General features: G+C 38.9%; 1 protein-coding gene across 8 annotated transcripts in view; it reads left to right on the top strand.

Moving 5' to 3' along the window:
• SHISAL1 (shisa like 1) overlaps nt 1–16,871 on the top strand; it is a 197,126-nt gene that overhangs the window by 139,876 nt on the left and 40,379 nt on the right. For all 8 annotated transcript variants that reach the window (XM_049821428.1, XM_049821420.1, XM_049821426.1 and 5 more), the window contains one exon: nt 10,033–10,131. In XM_049821428.1, the coding sequence (XP_049677385.1) occupies nt 10,062–10,131 (70 nt within the window). In that variant the 5' untranslated portion in view covers nt 10,033–10,061. The remainder of the gene's footprint in view (nt 1–10,032; nt 10,132–16,871) is intronic.

The raw sequence follows: 16,871 nt of genomic DNA, 5'->3' as shown, positions 1-16,871 counted from the left end.
TCTCACACCTACCTCTGTGATTAGCAAAAAGTCTGCAGAAACCCCAAGCTATACATAAAATAAGCACTTGCATTCTGTAAAACAAAGGATGTGAAACAAAGGTTGGGCCTGTGTTGTCACCACCAGCAGCACAGCTTTGTTTTACCTGTTTTTCCAGTTCCAAAAATGCATGCTAAAAAAAAAATTTTAAAAAATTGTTGAAAGCCACTTTTCTGTTGCTCTGCATGCCTTTTTTCCTTCTGCTTGGCAACCTCCACACCTGCTGTTCTGACTACTAAAAATTGTCCTTTCTTTTGTCCTGCAAGTATTTCTGCCTAAGAGGAGAGGACAAAGGATTCACTACCATTTTTCTTGGTTCTGCTGCCTTGTAACTTTCAAAATGAAGTCCTTGTTAACAATTCAGTGTTCCTGGGGCTCCAAAATTTAGGGTTTTTAATTAGAATGCCTATGAGCTAGGATGGCTGCAGTAGCACAGGCACGTACTGCTCTTAAAAACAGCTTTATAATGTATTCTTTAAGTGTATAGCAGTGAAAAACAGCATCTTCTGCTGCACTGTGAGGCTGGTGTGTTTTAAGAGGAACGAAGCAAAAGAACAGGTGAAAGGAAGTTACTCTCATCTTCACCATACAGTTTTTCTCTCCAACATTTGTTGGTTCAAGGCTCCCACACAGTTTCCTTTTTCCGTAGCTGGTACAGTGACAGCTCCTTATCCTGTTCTAGTCTGCTTTAAGAACAGCCTTCATTTGTGATGTTACTGAGAAACATTTCAGTATATGAAACGTTTGAACATACCATTGCAGATGTTAAAGGAGGAAGGCCAGTTCTTTCTCAGTTTACTCCGATGGGTGTTTTTCATCATTGTCTGTAATGAGAGGGTGAGCAAGATCTGTCCAAAACGTTTCCCGGAATCCAAACAGTTATTTGCCTCTTAAGGGAACACGGATGTCTAGTTTCCGATTTCAGAAGTGAAGAAGTCTTGCCCTTTGAACAAATGCGTAGAAGAGCCCACCCATCCCAGAAACACCACCACCACACACACAGACACGGTAGATTAAGTGCAGAATTTTGCCAGTTCACCCCAGGTGATTACCTGGGCTGTTTTGTTTCTCATAAGCCTTGTTGCTGCCAGCACTAAGGGTTTATAAATACTACTCTGTAGTATAAAGACAGCTGAGCTGGTTCTAGACAAACGAACTTAAATACTTGGAAGCAACCTGTATTTCTTCACAGGGTAGACACGCCTCCACGTAGGTCTGCACTAGGACAGCTCGTGGGCTTTCAGTTCACATTTGGAACTGGCTTGCAGTGCACGTTGAGATGTTTTTCGTAGGAAAGTTGGAATAGCATTGCCAAAATACTTGTAGTACAGATCCATCTATGTCAGGTAAGCTACACGTTGTGTTGGCATAGTAAAATGATCCTCATGAGGGGAAAAAACAAAAAGTATTTTTGCTAGTTTAACCACAACTGGCAGCTTCTTCCAGCACTGCTACATTAATCAGGGATTGCACCCTTTCCTGACTTAGCTAACTGTGCCAGCAAAATTAGCTGGTTTTCCCATTGCAATGTGTCCTGGTTTTAAAAATGTGTTAGATAGCATAGTGACATTTTTGAGCAGGAACACGAGTTATCATTTCAATACGTGCTGGCCAGAGAACCATTTTAGAGCCTTTTAGAAAGGACTAGCTCTAGTGCTGTAAGACAGGGCATGCTTGAGGTAATAACTTCGCAAGGATTGATGCCTAGTGGTTGGCCAGAGTTAAAGTACAACTTGGTACCCATACAGGGGCTTGGAATGCTTAATTAGATTCTAAAGGAATGGAGTAATAATTTGTATTTGTAAAAGGAAACATCCTTTCTAAAGTTGATGGAAAGAAGAAAAAAGTATTCATGAGAATTCTGAATTCCTTTGAATTTGACATGTTTAAATTAATCCTTTTTTCTGAGCCCACTTTAACTTTTGCTTAACTTACTCTCATATTTTTTACTTTTGAGCAAAATAATTTTTGAAACCGTTTTATAAACCCAGAGTGACATAAGGTTAGAAACCAATCTGTTTAGATAGAAATAATGATTAACGATGTTCAAGAACGTGAGAATGAAATAAAACTTAGATGTCAATAGACTGTTCACAGGAAGGTTTATTTTTCAGAAGAGGCCATTTTGAAAGGAAAATCTATCAAATGTTCCCATAGAGACTATAGGTAGTGCTTTACTTCTGTATATATACAGTTGACAACATATTGGTGAAACCAAAAATTTACTCACGCTTATTTTTCACTAGATAAATTGTTGATATATTACTTTTTTCTCAAATGGATAATACAGATACACTAGCCAGGTTAACTGCCATGTTTATAGAAACAGATATTCTCAGGTTTTAGAGATATGCTGTAATATAGATATGAGCGATATTTGTCTATTAGATTTGGGAGATTTTTAAAATATGCCTGTTATAAAACCTCTAATCTTACCTTCATAACTTCTTTTATTTCTCAGTAACATCTTTGAAATTACAGGGACAAACTGTTTCCAATAAACTAGTAGAATCTACATTATTAATTTAAGACTTGGAAATTGTAATATTTTAAATTTAAAGTAGTTTTGCTCTGGTTCTGTACTGAAAGTAGCTCAAAAACACAAGCTTAAGTTTCCCTAGAGAAGAGCTTTTCATTTCTTAAAAGCTGAAATGATAACTTGATTAACAATAGAGATTTGTAATCACTTTAAAATTAATCCTGTCCTGCTCTCAGGCTCTTTTAGAAAATTATTACAAAACTGTGTATGTTTCTTTATAATTTCTGCCTCATGGCAGACCAAGAGCATTCGTAATTTCAGAGTCAAAATTCAGTTGTTTTAGATTACTTTGTTCCATGAATAGACCAGACTCGATAGTTTCATCTCACTAGATTTATTTATTAATTGATAAATGAAGCACTTGTTTCAGCTCACATAGCTGTCTAATCTTAGAAGTTGGTTGCACAAAATCACTCAGCTGCCTTGTTTGACTCAATAACGCAGGTATACATCCAAAATGAGTTTAGTTCATTAAAAGTAAAGATTCTGGATGACTACAACAAATCTTTGTCAGCTGCCTACACTCATGCTGATACAGTACATGCAAATGAGAATATATGAATATTTCAGTCTCTTAACAAAGCTAAGTGGTGTTCGGAGCATTAGGAAAGGTTGTAGCTCTTGCCTGCAGAAGGAATTTTGCTTATGAAAGTGAGAAGGTTGCCACTAACTTGTAGCTGAAGTTAGTTATCAGTGTCAGTATATCATTGCAACTGCAACTGTTATTTTTACATAGCTGACTGTCTCGCCAAAGTAATTTAGGTATTTTTCCCCAAAATGAGACCGTATACAGTGAAGGGCCAGTTGTAGGACAGATGACAATTTAAAATTTTCTAACCTTCCTCAGCAATAAATCCAGGACATCAAATATCCTGCTAAATGGAAATACATAATGAATTGCACCAAGAAATTGATTATCTGGACTTTATTTGCACTACAGCTACATTATAGTAGTATCTTTAATATCTTTAGTTTTGCTATGGAGAGAGGAATTTGGCTGTCAATAAAGATTTTGTGCCATCTTAGGGAAGTTTCTCATCAGTTCAATTTTGTGATTAAAAAGTCTGAATGTACCGTTGATTCTCTAAAATTAATTATCTTGTAGTAAAGGAATACTTTAACTTCTGTATCAGATTCTACTGTGCCATGTACTGCATAGTCAGGGTAGGAACTGCTAAAATCCATTTCCAACGTGCAAGCGTATGATGTGTCTCTTAATTAAGATGTAGGTGTAGGACAGGGCACAACGACTGACTAAATGTGTTGGTGAAAAGGGAAAGGGGTGAAAGAGGCAGGAGATGAATGAGCGGCCTTAACAGTTGTCGCACGTACAGGTTTCTTGGCCTTGTCTTATGAATAACAGCTGTAGACTGACTGCTTGACATTCACAAGATGGTCTTCAGGTTGTACTTAATAGCTTTATTTTTTAGGACTCATGCATGTTGTCTCTGTGTGGAGGATAGCTGGGGGAAATAATAAACATGGGGGTGAAATAAAACAAAGTAGTTCATATTTTCAGTTTTAAAAATTATAAGGGGGAACAATTTCATGATCAAGTTAGTTTAATGTAAATTTGCTCATCTTTAGCAATACTAAACCCCTAACTGTAATGCTTTATCTGCAGTCGTGCGGACTCACACATGCTTAACTTCAAGCATATGTGTAGTCAGATGTTTTTAGGAGAGACACTGAGTAATGCTAATGCTGCACTATAATTCAAAAGGTTTTCTACCAGCAGTTCCTTCTCATAGGTTGTTTCAATCGTTTCAGGTAAGACAACTGTCAACTGAAAACTAGTGTCTGTTTTTCATAAATATTTTCTTGAGGTTATCGCATTGTGAAATCACATTTTCTTAATAATCAGGTTTTCTTTCACACCGGTTACATTGCTGCCTTTGTAAAAAGACTGTAATTTCACTGTAATAGCATTCATTAACTCATACTAGATGCATTTTTAAGCCGATTTTAATGTGAGAAGTGAACAGAGCTGGACTAGAAGTTAGGATTGGATCACAGCCTTCTCTTTTCAATCTAATTTTAAACAGCTTTCTCAGCCACTGTGTTTGTGTTGGCCACATTATTCATGCCCTTGCTGCTGCCGCAGTGCAACCGGTGTTGTCTGTCGTCTTCACATGAGCAAAGAGGCTGAGAAGAGTCATTTCCCTGCTGGTGATCCGCCGTGTCCCAACAATGTAGGAAGTGCAGCAGAGCTAATACGTCTCTGAGGTTAGTGAGGGTGTTTTCCAGGAGGAGACTGGGGAATAAGAGATGATGGAAATCAGAGCTTTTCTCGGTATCATTAAATCACAACTGTGAAAGATGACGGTGTCCCAAGAGAACGGAGGAAGAAGTGGAAGGGAGCTCCTCACTGCAGCTCCTGCTGTGGGTGATTTCCCAGGGCCAGGTCCCTGGTACTCACTACGATTGGAAGGCCTGCTGGACAGTAGGGTGAGAAGAGGGAGTCATCCTCAATTACGTCACATGTGGTGGTATGTTTTTACCTATATAGTTGTGTCTGTATGTAGATGTGCCTTTCTGGGCATAACAGTGATATGCCTATGTACTTTTTGATTCACTATGAGGATCAGCAGAAGCTCTATGGCTCTGCACTTTCGTAATGCGGTATTTTTATTTACCTTGGAAGAGTTGGCAGCTATTGTGGTATTTATTAGGACCTTCTGGGCACTAAGAAAATTAAACAACTGAAACTGAAAACGACACTGAAGCACCTTGCCATAAAGTGTACAGCCAGATTTAAGAGGAGGTATAGGACGTATAGCAAATATGTTTTTTAACAAAGATTGTAAGAAGTGGAAGTTGTTGGCCTAAGAAAAGGCTGAGTGAAGATATAGCACTTTCGGTATGCATTAATTGAAGACTGTTGCAAAGAGAGGTGTAATCAATGTTGCTATAGTTAAGTCGTTCTCCAGCTCCACTGGGGATAGGATGGGCTTGAATCAAAGCAAAGGAGCTGTAAGTTAGACATAGGAAAACCTTTCTAGCCATGAGGTTAGAGGAACAGTGGAAGTGAATTGCCTGAGAAGGCTGGAAAACACCTCTGGTGGTGGAGATTCTGTGAACTTCTGGTTTAGAGGTACTTAATCCTGTGACAGAAAGGTGGATTAAATGACCTTTTGAATCACATTATTTTCTGTTATCCTATACAGAGAGCTAACTTGTGAGGCAGTGCTGATGTATTTAATAAATTCTCTTGCTAACTCCTTTTGTTCTTTCTAATAACTGAAAAATGCAAAATGTGCACTGTTTTTCAAACAACTCTTCTAAACATAGCTTTTTTTTTCCTTCAAAGTGAGGGGAAAATTATTTCTACATAAAAATCTTGCCACATGAAATGGTTATTTCTCTTGGCAGCTTTTCTTTCCAATGATTCACTGATTCCCTTCAAGAAAAGACAGCTAGATAAAACTACAAGGATAACCAAAGCAATGTACGTAACCAAAGCAATGTACGTAGCAGCAGAGTAAGAGCTAAAATGTCACGGTGTGTAAGTAAAAAGTAAAATCTGGCGTAATGACCGATACGTGTATCTGGTCCCTGCATCTAAAGTCCATGGTGAGGAGGGAGGTTACAGGCAAATGAGTTCCGTTTCTGTAGCGGTGGGGAGATGGGAAGTTAGAGTGCAATTGCAGACCCTTCGTCAGCAGAAACAAAAAGCCACACCACCTGCTGAGTCTCATATTAATGTCTGTTCTCCTTGATCATAACATTACAGCATCTTTCCTTTGAATGTTGCTGTCTTTGAATCATTCGTTGTTGCATCTTCTGCAAGGGAAAGCAGTAGTCCTACCATAATCCATATTTCGTGAAAAGATAGCAAAGCACTTAAAAAACATGAGTAAGGACCAATTTTTCTATTTCACAATAGACGTGTTGAAAAGCAGAGCAAAAAAAAAGCCTCTAAACCAGCGATGCCTCAACCATTTCTTTAGTCTACTTTATGATGATGTAGCTGCAGAGATACTTGTGATTGCTAGCAGAACGGAGCAGCGTGGTGTGAGGCTAGGAATCTCAAAGGATATGGAAAAGGATGGGCATTCTCCTTCCCTCGACAGTGACCACAAATAAGCTTAAAATGGTGCATTAAAAATTAAAATTGGTGCGTCAGACCACCCTTCCAATCGCTGATTTACAGAACTAGAAAAGAAAACCTAATCTCTTACCCTCCAGGCCCTCGAATTTTATTTACAAAAAAAAAAAAAAAAAAAAAAACCAAACAAACTACAACCAAATCTACCTTTCCTCTTTCCTTCAAATGTAATTCTCTAATTTTAAAGTGCCTTGTCAGTCTTGACTAATAATAATCATAAAAAATTATTCAGCTAGATCACTGCTAATTACTACGTTTCTATCATCTCTATTCTGTGGTGTAGCATTAGGAAATACTTTGTACGATCTAGGCACTTTCTTTCAGCAAGCCACCTGTTCTGCCCAGCTCTTCCACCTGTCTGATTGAGCTCTAATAGCTCAGAGACATCCTCACGATACTGCACTAAATATGACTGCTTTAGTCAGACAGCAGCATGTAAAAAAAAAAAAAAATCAAAATGATCAAGTAATGAATGGTTAGTTGTAACTCTGTCCACCTAAAACCGGTCATACTCAGTTTAATGATCACTGGAGCAGTCATTACAAAATCTGAGCATTTCCCTGTCATCACAAATATGTATATATTTATACATCTACACAGTTTCTGTTGTTCTCCTGGCCTTTGATGTGTGTCTCTAGTGTTTTAGTCTCTCACTCTGATCTTCCCAGCTGGCTCTGTATAAAATGCAGGCATCACAAGACTTGGATTAAAGTGCCAATTTCATTGTTGCCAATTCTATTGGACATAATTGAATAAATCTTTCCCTCCCTGAAAAGCTTCTAGATTTCTACATACAGTACTGATTAAAAAATTACCAGTAAGCCTGTATGTACTCAATTACTAGGAAGACTGTACTTTTCAGAAAATGTGCATCTTACTTCCAGTCTGAGTTAGTCTTCCATAACTAATATGCTCCCCCCCCCCCCCGCCCCCCGCCCTGCAATCATTCTCACTACCTGGTCAAATTGTCAAATTGCATGCTTCTAAATAAGACACTTTATGCTACCTTCATCAACAACAACACTGAGAGAAATAAAATGTACTTTACCGTAAGCCCACAATGATATGCATTAGTTATATTAGTCTCCTTAATTATTTATTAATTGGATTCAATATTAACCATTCCATTAACTTTCTCTAGATCTGCATCATGTTCACAAGTTTGTAATTACCTGAATTCTCTCATTTACTTCTAAAAATGTCCTTAGGTTTCTTCAGGTCCTCTGAAAGCTGCCATAGTTTCCCAACGAACTGGAAAAAGGATATATACATCCCCTAGCCAGCTCTTCTAAAATAACTGGATACAAATTACACAGAATCGCAAATATCACATTATGAACCTTAGTATCAACTCATTAATGTCATCCTAAATTAGCCTCGATATGGAAATATTTAATAGTCTCAGCTATACCAAACATCTGTCTCTTCCCAGATACACAACAGAAATGCTTATTGATGTCTTTTTAATTAACTGTTACTAAAGCCACGATTTCCCTCTAGTAATGAATCACTATCAGAATTCCTGCAGCTTTGGTTTACTCAGGAAAAAATCTTACTCCTTTTATTCCTAACAATATTAGCAATAGCTTGTTCTTTGTATCTGTTTTTCTTGATCAAAATCCTACATTCTTAACTTCTGGCTTATTTTCAGTATTATTCATTTTTATGCAATTCTAACTTTAAGTTTGCTTGGTGTTTTAGTTAATATTATATTCCTTCTGAAAAAAAGGTAGTGGATTTTTCAAACAAGATTGATGCTTAAAGAAATATTCTTAATTAGCATTCATAGTTTTCTGCACTCCGCTCCCGGCCCCCCCCCCCCCCCCCCGGTTATAGTTTTAATTGTTTTCCCCTTGGAAGAACTGATTTATTTGAAAGCAACAAATACAGTGGTTTGGATGTTAATCATGCTTGCAGGTAACAGTATAAACTGTCGTGATTTCTTGTACAAAAGTTACACTGATTTTTAGGTTTGTGATCTGTTGTTTTTCATATGCTAAGGTGACTTCTTAGAGAATCTGCTTGTGCCAGACACAGCATTTTTTGTTAGCGAGAAATCTTTTGTCTCTAAACACTTCATAGATAGCACTGTATCTCCCCTCCTGTGCCCACATATGTTACTCAGAATTTCGTTATTCATGATAATGTTGATTTTTACTGCCTTCTATTTTGTACCATACAGGTGCAATTGTCTCGGGATTTTAATTTGATTCAGTAGATTGTAGTAGACACCTATTAGTAAACTACCTAGTATTTATGATACAGCACTGATTTCATAAGCACTTGGCATCATGTTGCTCTTGAGCTGTCAGCAGCAGTGTAATTTTTCACATAAATTGCCGTTTTCCTTTCTTTTTTCCAAGTTGCTTCTTTATAAACATCTTGGAACAATTTTTTTAACAACCCAAGAATTAGACTCGCCCTCCCAGCTTTCAGTAGTACCATCTAGGCTTTCTGGTTTATAGCCCAAGCTCCCAGTGTTGTACAAACCAGTAAGCTACCTCTTTATTATTCTCTAATGTCAATGTGAGTTCAGCATGCTGAAGACCTTATATGTCCAGCATTAGTTTGCATTAGCAGTGACAACAGCACAGGGTACCAGACGTTCCTACTGATGTTGAAGACAACACTTGCACTGGGACAGAGTCTCTGCTAGAGCTGTAGAACGTGCAGCTGGTGACATCGAATCCATGCAGATACAAGATGGATTTGGGCTCACCCAGCTGTGGGGCTGTTCTGCAAAAAATTAGGATAGCCTTTTTATGATGACTGCCAGCCAAACTGCATCACATCTCACCATCATTTCTAGGAAAACAAGAAATAAAAATCCCATTAAATGTTCTGATTGTAATGAAAATACATTTTTTAAAATGTTTCCAACCATCTCAGTTGCTCAACCTACTTTCTGAACCACTGCACCCTCTAATGGGGTAAAACAGATTGACTTTCAAAGCAGCCAATATATTTTTATATTGTTTATATCCTTATAGGCATAGTACACCAGGCCATTCTTTTGACAGTAAAATAAGCACAGTTTTGCTGAATGTAGAACACAGGGGATATCCAATAAAGACTTTATATGATTCATCTCTACTCTGGATTAATCAAAAGTATGTAAATAGCTGTATGCATTAATGGTGAAATGAGAAAGGAATTTTTACGAAATCATAGAGAGGAGAATTTATTTAACTTCTAAATCCAGAAAGAAGTATGACTGGTTTGGGTTTTTTTCCTTATTGTGTGAAGCCATCTCGTTTTACTAAAGCTTTGTGGGGAAGTAAAAGTTTGAACAATGAAAGTGAGATGAAACAGACACTTAACCATGATGTTGCATCTCGTCAAACAGGTAATTCTCTAATGGACCAATGAAAGCCAATGATGACAAGTTGTGGTCAACAGTCCTTGAATGTGCTGATGGTTCTGCTTTCATTACTCTTGTCAGCAGGTAACTTTTATACTTTGAATTTATCTTTCGCTGATGTGTGCCACAGGGAAAAATTAGTTGCAATTTAATACCGGCTTCCTACAAAACAAACAAGGTCAAATGGATTGTTAATAGAGCAATAAGTAAATAAAGCCTTTTTGTATTTAAGAACTGGAAGCTGGAATTTGAAATGCAGTTGAAAATTCAGTTTAAGAAGGAAAAGGTGGTGGGACACTGACATGGTAAAGCAGGCTGAAAATTTGAAGGAAACAAAGCTACTGTTTTGATATGCTAGTTTTTCAGCTCATCTAAAAGAAAAAAGCAGGCTCTGGACTGCCGTACAATCCAACCATTGAGCTAAATAACCGTGTATTGGAAGCAGAGCAAGTTGGGATCCAGTTGTGTGATTTTATATGTGCACGCAAGAGAATGTAAGCATGTGAAGGATTCAACTGGGAACTTCAGCTGTTCTTGAGATGAATACATGTTAGATACCATGTAACTTGGATTATATATACTTAAGAGAAAAATGCATGACATCATGGTACCCAAATATTATGTTATTTTCCTGAATCTAAAGAATTGACTGGACCAGGGAATGGTTCCAGAGATTTTTCTCCTGATGCCTGGTAGATCTGCCCTAGATGTTTGCTACTAGCACACAGAAAGGATTTGTGCAGAAATCTGTAAGTTATTAGACTGAGAATTAGTTGAATGCTATGGTTGTTAGTTGCATTCGTTCTTCAGGAGTTATTTATGACATTAAGGTTTCTGTAATTATGAATGAATATTTAAAAAAATAGTAATTAAAAAGGTTCTTAGTCCAAAAAGATTCGATCCAACTAGTTTTTAACTCTCAGTACAACCTCTTTTATCCTCCGTTCTTGAAGTACTTTTTAATCCAAACATTTTTTTGTTTTTCCATCACTGCTCCTTATTCCCTCGTACTACATCACATCCCTAACCACCATACTTAAAACTTTACCAGGCATTATGTGTCTTAAAGTATCCTGTGTTCCAGTAAGATTGTTACTACTTTGTCTACGTAATGCCTATAATATTCAGTGTTAGATCCTCATCAATTAGTTCGAGTGTGCATTTTGTTGCCCACAGTCTCATTGCTTGTTTGCAAGTGTTTGAGCTGATTCTTGCTAATGATAGTTCATTATTTAGCTAAAACTGACACAGTCCTTTTGGTAACAGTGTTACAATATTATCAACTAGACTACTTCTCTGCCTAATCTTAAACTAGTATTTTCCTTTAGAGTCCTTCCACGCATACCCCTATGTATGGCGCTGCATCCCTACTTATGTCACTCCTCTCCTCCTGTGCACTAGTCAGGCACAGGGGCTGTGGCAGCTTCTTCGTGGTTTTCCAGGTTCAAGTCATTTCAGAAAGCTCTTCCCCTGGTGCACAAACAAAGCCAGTTATTCAAGACGACTTCAGTGAATGTATCCCAGCGGTCAAACATCACAAAACTTTTCCAGCTGCTCCAGTCTCTTCTCTTGATTTTTGTTAAGTTTTCATACCTTTACCGCTCTTTAGAGGGGACTTCTACTAGAGACCTCCTGAGATCCCACTTCTCTAACTGTTTTCCTCAAGACGGTATAAATACCTGTGTTCCAGTTGAATGGGACACTGTGATTACAACATGTGTGCAAATAGAAGTAGTCAGCGACTGGTACATATACACACTTAATTCCCTCAAACCCAGACATAAAGCCCGTGTTCTGATATTTTTTTCTCTTAGAAGAAAAGCACTGCCTCTGAAGTACAGTGTTTTTATTTGAATAGAAACTAATTACGTATAGATTTACTTCTTACAGAATTTATCTATTAACAACACAAAGTGTTGTCTTTGTAAATGTGTACCTTATCTTCTTGTTGCTCCTTGGCTATTAGTATTTTATTATCTGACATCCATTCTTAGCATGTAGAATACAGGCTTAATTTTAAATCATCACAAGCCTTTCATGGCAGCCTAACTCTGCTCCTTGGAGAATTTACTACTGACATCTGTAGGAGGGGGTTTAGGTCATTGCTAGCTCACACGCATTTTACAGGATTAAATTTATTATTATTTTGCAGCCAGCATGAATGTAAATTTTTTTGTCCAAGATGGGTCAACTTCCATAAAGGAGAACTACTGGCTTTATGCAGTGAGAATGACAGAGGAAAAAAAGGATGCTACTCGCAATAGAATGATATGAACATCATTTTTAAACTGAGGTGAAATGAAAATCTAATGGCAGGACTCCTTCTGAGTTGCCTAGAAGATCGTGCTTTACTTCCAAGTCTTTAATATACTAAGATTTACAGTCTTGGTACTAAATTTCTAAAATCCGTTTGCATGGTTGAAAACTGCACTTACCAATTGGAAGCGTAACTTTCACTGGCTCCACAGCTGGAAGGAAAGTAAGGGCACGAGTAACAGCAAAGTTCCCGCAGCAGCTGTTCTCAGAGCCCGGCCTTCGTTGTGTCAGAAAAGGAGAGAAGCAGTGATGGTGGCAGTGGAGCAGAGGTGTGGGCAGGTACCAAGGTCGTGGCTCAGAATGAAGATGAATTTTGGCAGCTTTAGCAGTGTGGTTAGGAAGGAGATGCAGTTGCCTAATGTGGGCAAAATGTTCTCAGGGCAGGGACAAATAATGCTGAAAAGAAAGGCTTCCGTTCAGAGTAGGTAGGCTATAGCTCCATTTAAAAAAAGAAGTGAAATTGGATTGAGAATACTGAAACTTCAGCCTGATTTTATTTCAATGCTATCAAGATCACAATGGCGTGCAATTTTAGGATTTGTGAACGCTTACTAGTTGTACTAGCCGCACAAGGAATGCATAGTAGAGGGAGGAGCAGCATGCAGTCGTGCCAGAAGAATACCCCTTCTGACCAGTAACTCTTAGATTTGCTTTGCAGTAATGTTGATACTTATATTCATTTAATGGATTGAAACACATATATAAAATCAGGGATGACAGCAAGGCTTATATTAACAAGCAAAACTTGACAGATTATTTGCACATTACAGTATTTTTTTCTTTGAAATAGGAAACGAATGTCCGTGCAGCAAAATTATCAGAGGATCTCAAATGGTTGGCATTGTGCTGAGTAAAATGCATACATGTGAATATTTCTGTGGATCCATATGGAAAGCTTATAAAGACCAGCCATTCTGAAAGCCTTGGGGTTTTAAAAATTTAGCAGCTAAATTAAAAATTTAATCAGCATTACATAGATCTCTAACTGTGAACAGATAGGGCAGTAAGTTTGATGTTCACTGGCTGTTCACTTTTTAAGGTAGAGTAGATAAATCTTAAGATGAGCTTAAATCAGTTGTTTGAAGCACAACAGACACTTCTTATCTCAAAATTAGTAGGAACAGAGATAGGAGTGTCTATATGACTTATCTGTTCAATAATACTTTTCAAAAATAGTATGAGAATTTGCACATGCAACTCCACTTCAGAAACAGCTGCCATCTTTGCAACAAACAACTTAAGAGCCTTTCAGGTACAATACTTTTATCTGAAGCATTTCTGTAGAAATAAGGCTCTTTAATCCTCAGGATTTAAGCAAAGTTATTTTCAGGAAAAATACTTTTTTTTAAAAAAAGACACACTTTGTTTATTGAATCTCTTGAAGAGAAGCAAAGAGAGCAAGTAAAGTTACACAGATTACGATAAATGGATACCGTTTTTTCACTGTGTACTAGGTCTGGCGGGGATGGGGTTCATTTTCTTCACAGCAGCCTGTATAGTGCTGTCTTTCAGATTGGTGACCAAAACAGTGTTGGAAAGACACCAGGATTTTAGCTGCTGCTGAACAGCCCTTACAGAGGGTCAGGGCCACTTCGGTTTCTCGTTGTGCACCCCAGCAGGGAGGCCGGGGGGGGCAGGAGCCTGGTGGGGGACAGAGCTGGCACAACTGACCCGAACTGGCCAAAGCGATATTGTGTACCACATAACGGCACGCTCAGCGATAAAACTGGGGTGGGAGTTTATCCAAAAATTGCTCAGGGCCTGGCTGGGCATCAATCTGCTGGGAGTGAGCGATTGATTTAGCATCACTTGTGGGTTGGGGTTTTTTGTCGTCGTTGGGGTTTCTTTTTTCCTTATTCATTTATTAAACAGTCTTTATCTCGACCCACGAATTTTCTCACTTTGCGCTTCTGATTCTCTCGCCTGTCCCACTGGGAGGGGGAGTGAGCAAGCAGCTGTGTGGTGCTTAGCTGCCTACCACAGTTAACCCACCACACACTGACTACCAAATTCAGGCTGTAATTCAATCAGCATGTTATGCTTTTATGTGTGCATTTATTTTAGTCACTGACACACATTCTCCTATTTAAGGATTTGCTTAGGATTACATTTTATTACAGGTATCGCTCCTCCTCTGACCCGATGTTATCGTCATTCTCCCTTCATTCTTTAGTCGATCCTTCCCCCGATTCTCATCCCCAAAGAAGTTTGGGGTTGTTTTCCTTTTAAATTGAGCAAAGGACCCTTCTAGGGATCAGGAGGCACTTTCACATGTGCTGTTAAGTAAATCACTTGGCAGTGACGAGCAAGTAAAACTTGTTAGGGTCCTATAGCCCTCTAGTGCATTCTCACAATGCAGTGTCTCTCTCAGAGCACAGAGTAATTTCAGAAGCATGGAAGTAGTCGATTGCTTATGAAACATAAAGAACTAGTTTTAATTCTTATAACGTGCGCTAGATGTATATACAAGTCAGGTATAACCTTGCAGGGCTGCTGTTCACTTGTGGTAGCTTAACACGGGTGTAATCACCTAAGCTAAGTTGTATTAATAACATATGAAAAATTACATTTTTGCTATCCTGTTATTTGCAAAACTAGTTTTACAATAAATATCTTCCATTAAAATGTGCCAAACTTGAAACCACCATCTACACTGGAGGCTTCAAAAATTACTAACATGTAATTAGTTGTAATAATGTAACTTTTAAAAGGAAAAATAAGTTAGTATATCTTTAGCCATAAAAGACATTATACCTGCATTTTGAAAAAAAAATTATGATTCTGTTGATAATGCATGATAAACAACATTTGTGTTGCACTCTGAGGCTTTACAGGTATCAAAGAAAATTTTGTTTCCTAGGAGCAGCTGGCATAATCACAGTGCAGATATTCCGGCTAAGAAGGGATAAGTGAAGATGGCTAAAAAGAACTGTCAAACTGATCAGTTCAGATCAGTTATATTTTCTCTATGGCTGCAACTGAAGTAGTGCATCCATTAAGCCATCTACTTCTGAAAGTTATCCTTCAGCTGGATAGGGAGAACACTGGACAAGGCGGGGAGAAAAAACCCAAACACAAATGTTCAGGACATAAGCAGCACTAAAGGAGAAAAATGGAAAATCATTTTTCTTACTACAGAGAGTTTATCGCACAGCTTTTTTGATATAGCACATATGTATCTTCCTCTGAAGCATCTGAAGCTGGCCATTTATCAGAGAGGGATTAGATGGGTGCTCTTCTGCTGGATACTGTAAACAGAAATACCATGGATAAACATCACTATTGGAAATGCAGTGCTACGCTAGGAAGGTTACCCCTTCACTTACGTTTATTAGGTCCAATAATAAGACTTACTTTCTGTTTGTTGACATCAGGCATGGACTTACCTTTTTTCCTAGTAATGATGCCTAGTGGAACTACAGACATTGTAATATATGCACCCTTGCAAGCTGACACCAAACATTTACAAAACACTTAGGGACCTTTATAGGTGCCTAACCACGTGCATCTGATGCCATATGACTTGCCCCAGATCATCCATGTGTGCACCAGACCTACAAGAGACGTCCATCTCCTCCACTGAAAGCTGGAGACCAGACAGAACAGCCTAGGGAAATCTTAGCTGGCACTGGAAACCTGGATTTAAGTAACTGAGTCAAGCTCCTGTTCTTGTTGGAAATCAAATACTTAGTTAAAAGTTCTATTTAGTTTGTGAACTTCTCCCATGCCACGTTTGTCCTCCGTTGTTCTCCAGATTTAACTTTTCCAAAAACAAATGATAGGTAGTTAAAACTAAAATGATGATGGGACAGAGCGCAACCTCAGCAAGCTTCCCGTTAATACAGCAGTGGGAGGAGCGGCTGGCAGGCCATAGGGTTGTGCTGCTGTCCAGAGGGACCAGGGCAGGCTGGAGACGTGGGCTGGCAGGAACCTTGTGAAGTTCAACACGGGGAAGTGCCAAGTCCTGCACCTTCCTGGGGAGGAACAGCCTCAGGCACCAGTACGTGCTGGGGGCCAGCTGGCTGGAAAGCTCTTCGTGGCTCCATTAGTAGGAGTGCTGCCAGCAGGCGGAGGGAGGTGAGCCCTCCTCTCTGCTCGGCACTGGTGAGGCTACACCTGGAGTGCTGTGTCCAGTTCTGGGCTTCCCAGTACAAGAGAGACACGGACATACTGGAGAGAGTTCAGCAAAGGGCTGCTGAGTGACGAATGTGACTGGAGCATCCCTCATATGAGGAAGGGCTGAGAGAGCTGGGACTGTTCAGTCTAAGGAGGAGAAGGCTTGGGGGGATCTTACCGATGTATATAAATGCTGAAGGGGGGGGGATGTAAAGAAGACTGAGCCAGGCTCTTTTGGGTGGTGCCCAGTGCCAGGACCAGAGGCAGTGGGCACAAACTGAAACACGGGAGGGTCCCTCTGAATATTAAGAAACGTTTTTTTCGTTGCGAGGGTTTCTGAGTGCTGGAGCAGGTTGCCCAGGGAGGTTGCAGAGTCTCCATCCTTGGACATA

This window comes from Accipiter gentilis, chromosome 18, assembly GCF_929443795.1.
Source record: "Accipiter gentilis chromosome 18, bAccGen1.1, whole genome shotgun sequence".
NCBI lineage: Eukaryota > Metazoa > Chordata > Aves > Accipitriformes > Accipitridae > Astur > Astur gentilis.
Note: the sequence above shows the minus strand (reverse complement) of the source record. Positions and strands in the feature narration are given on the sequence as shown.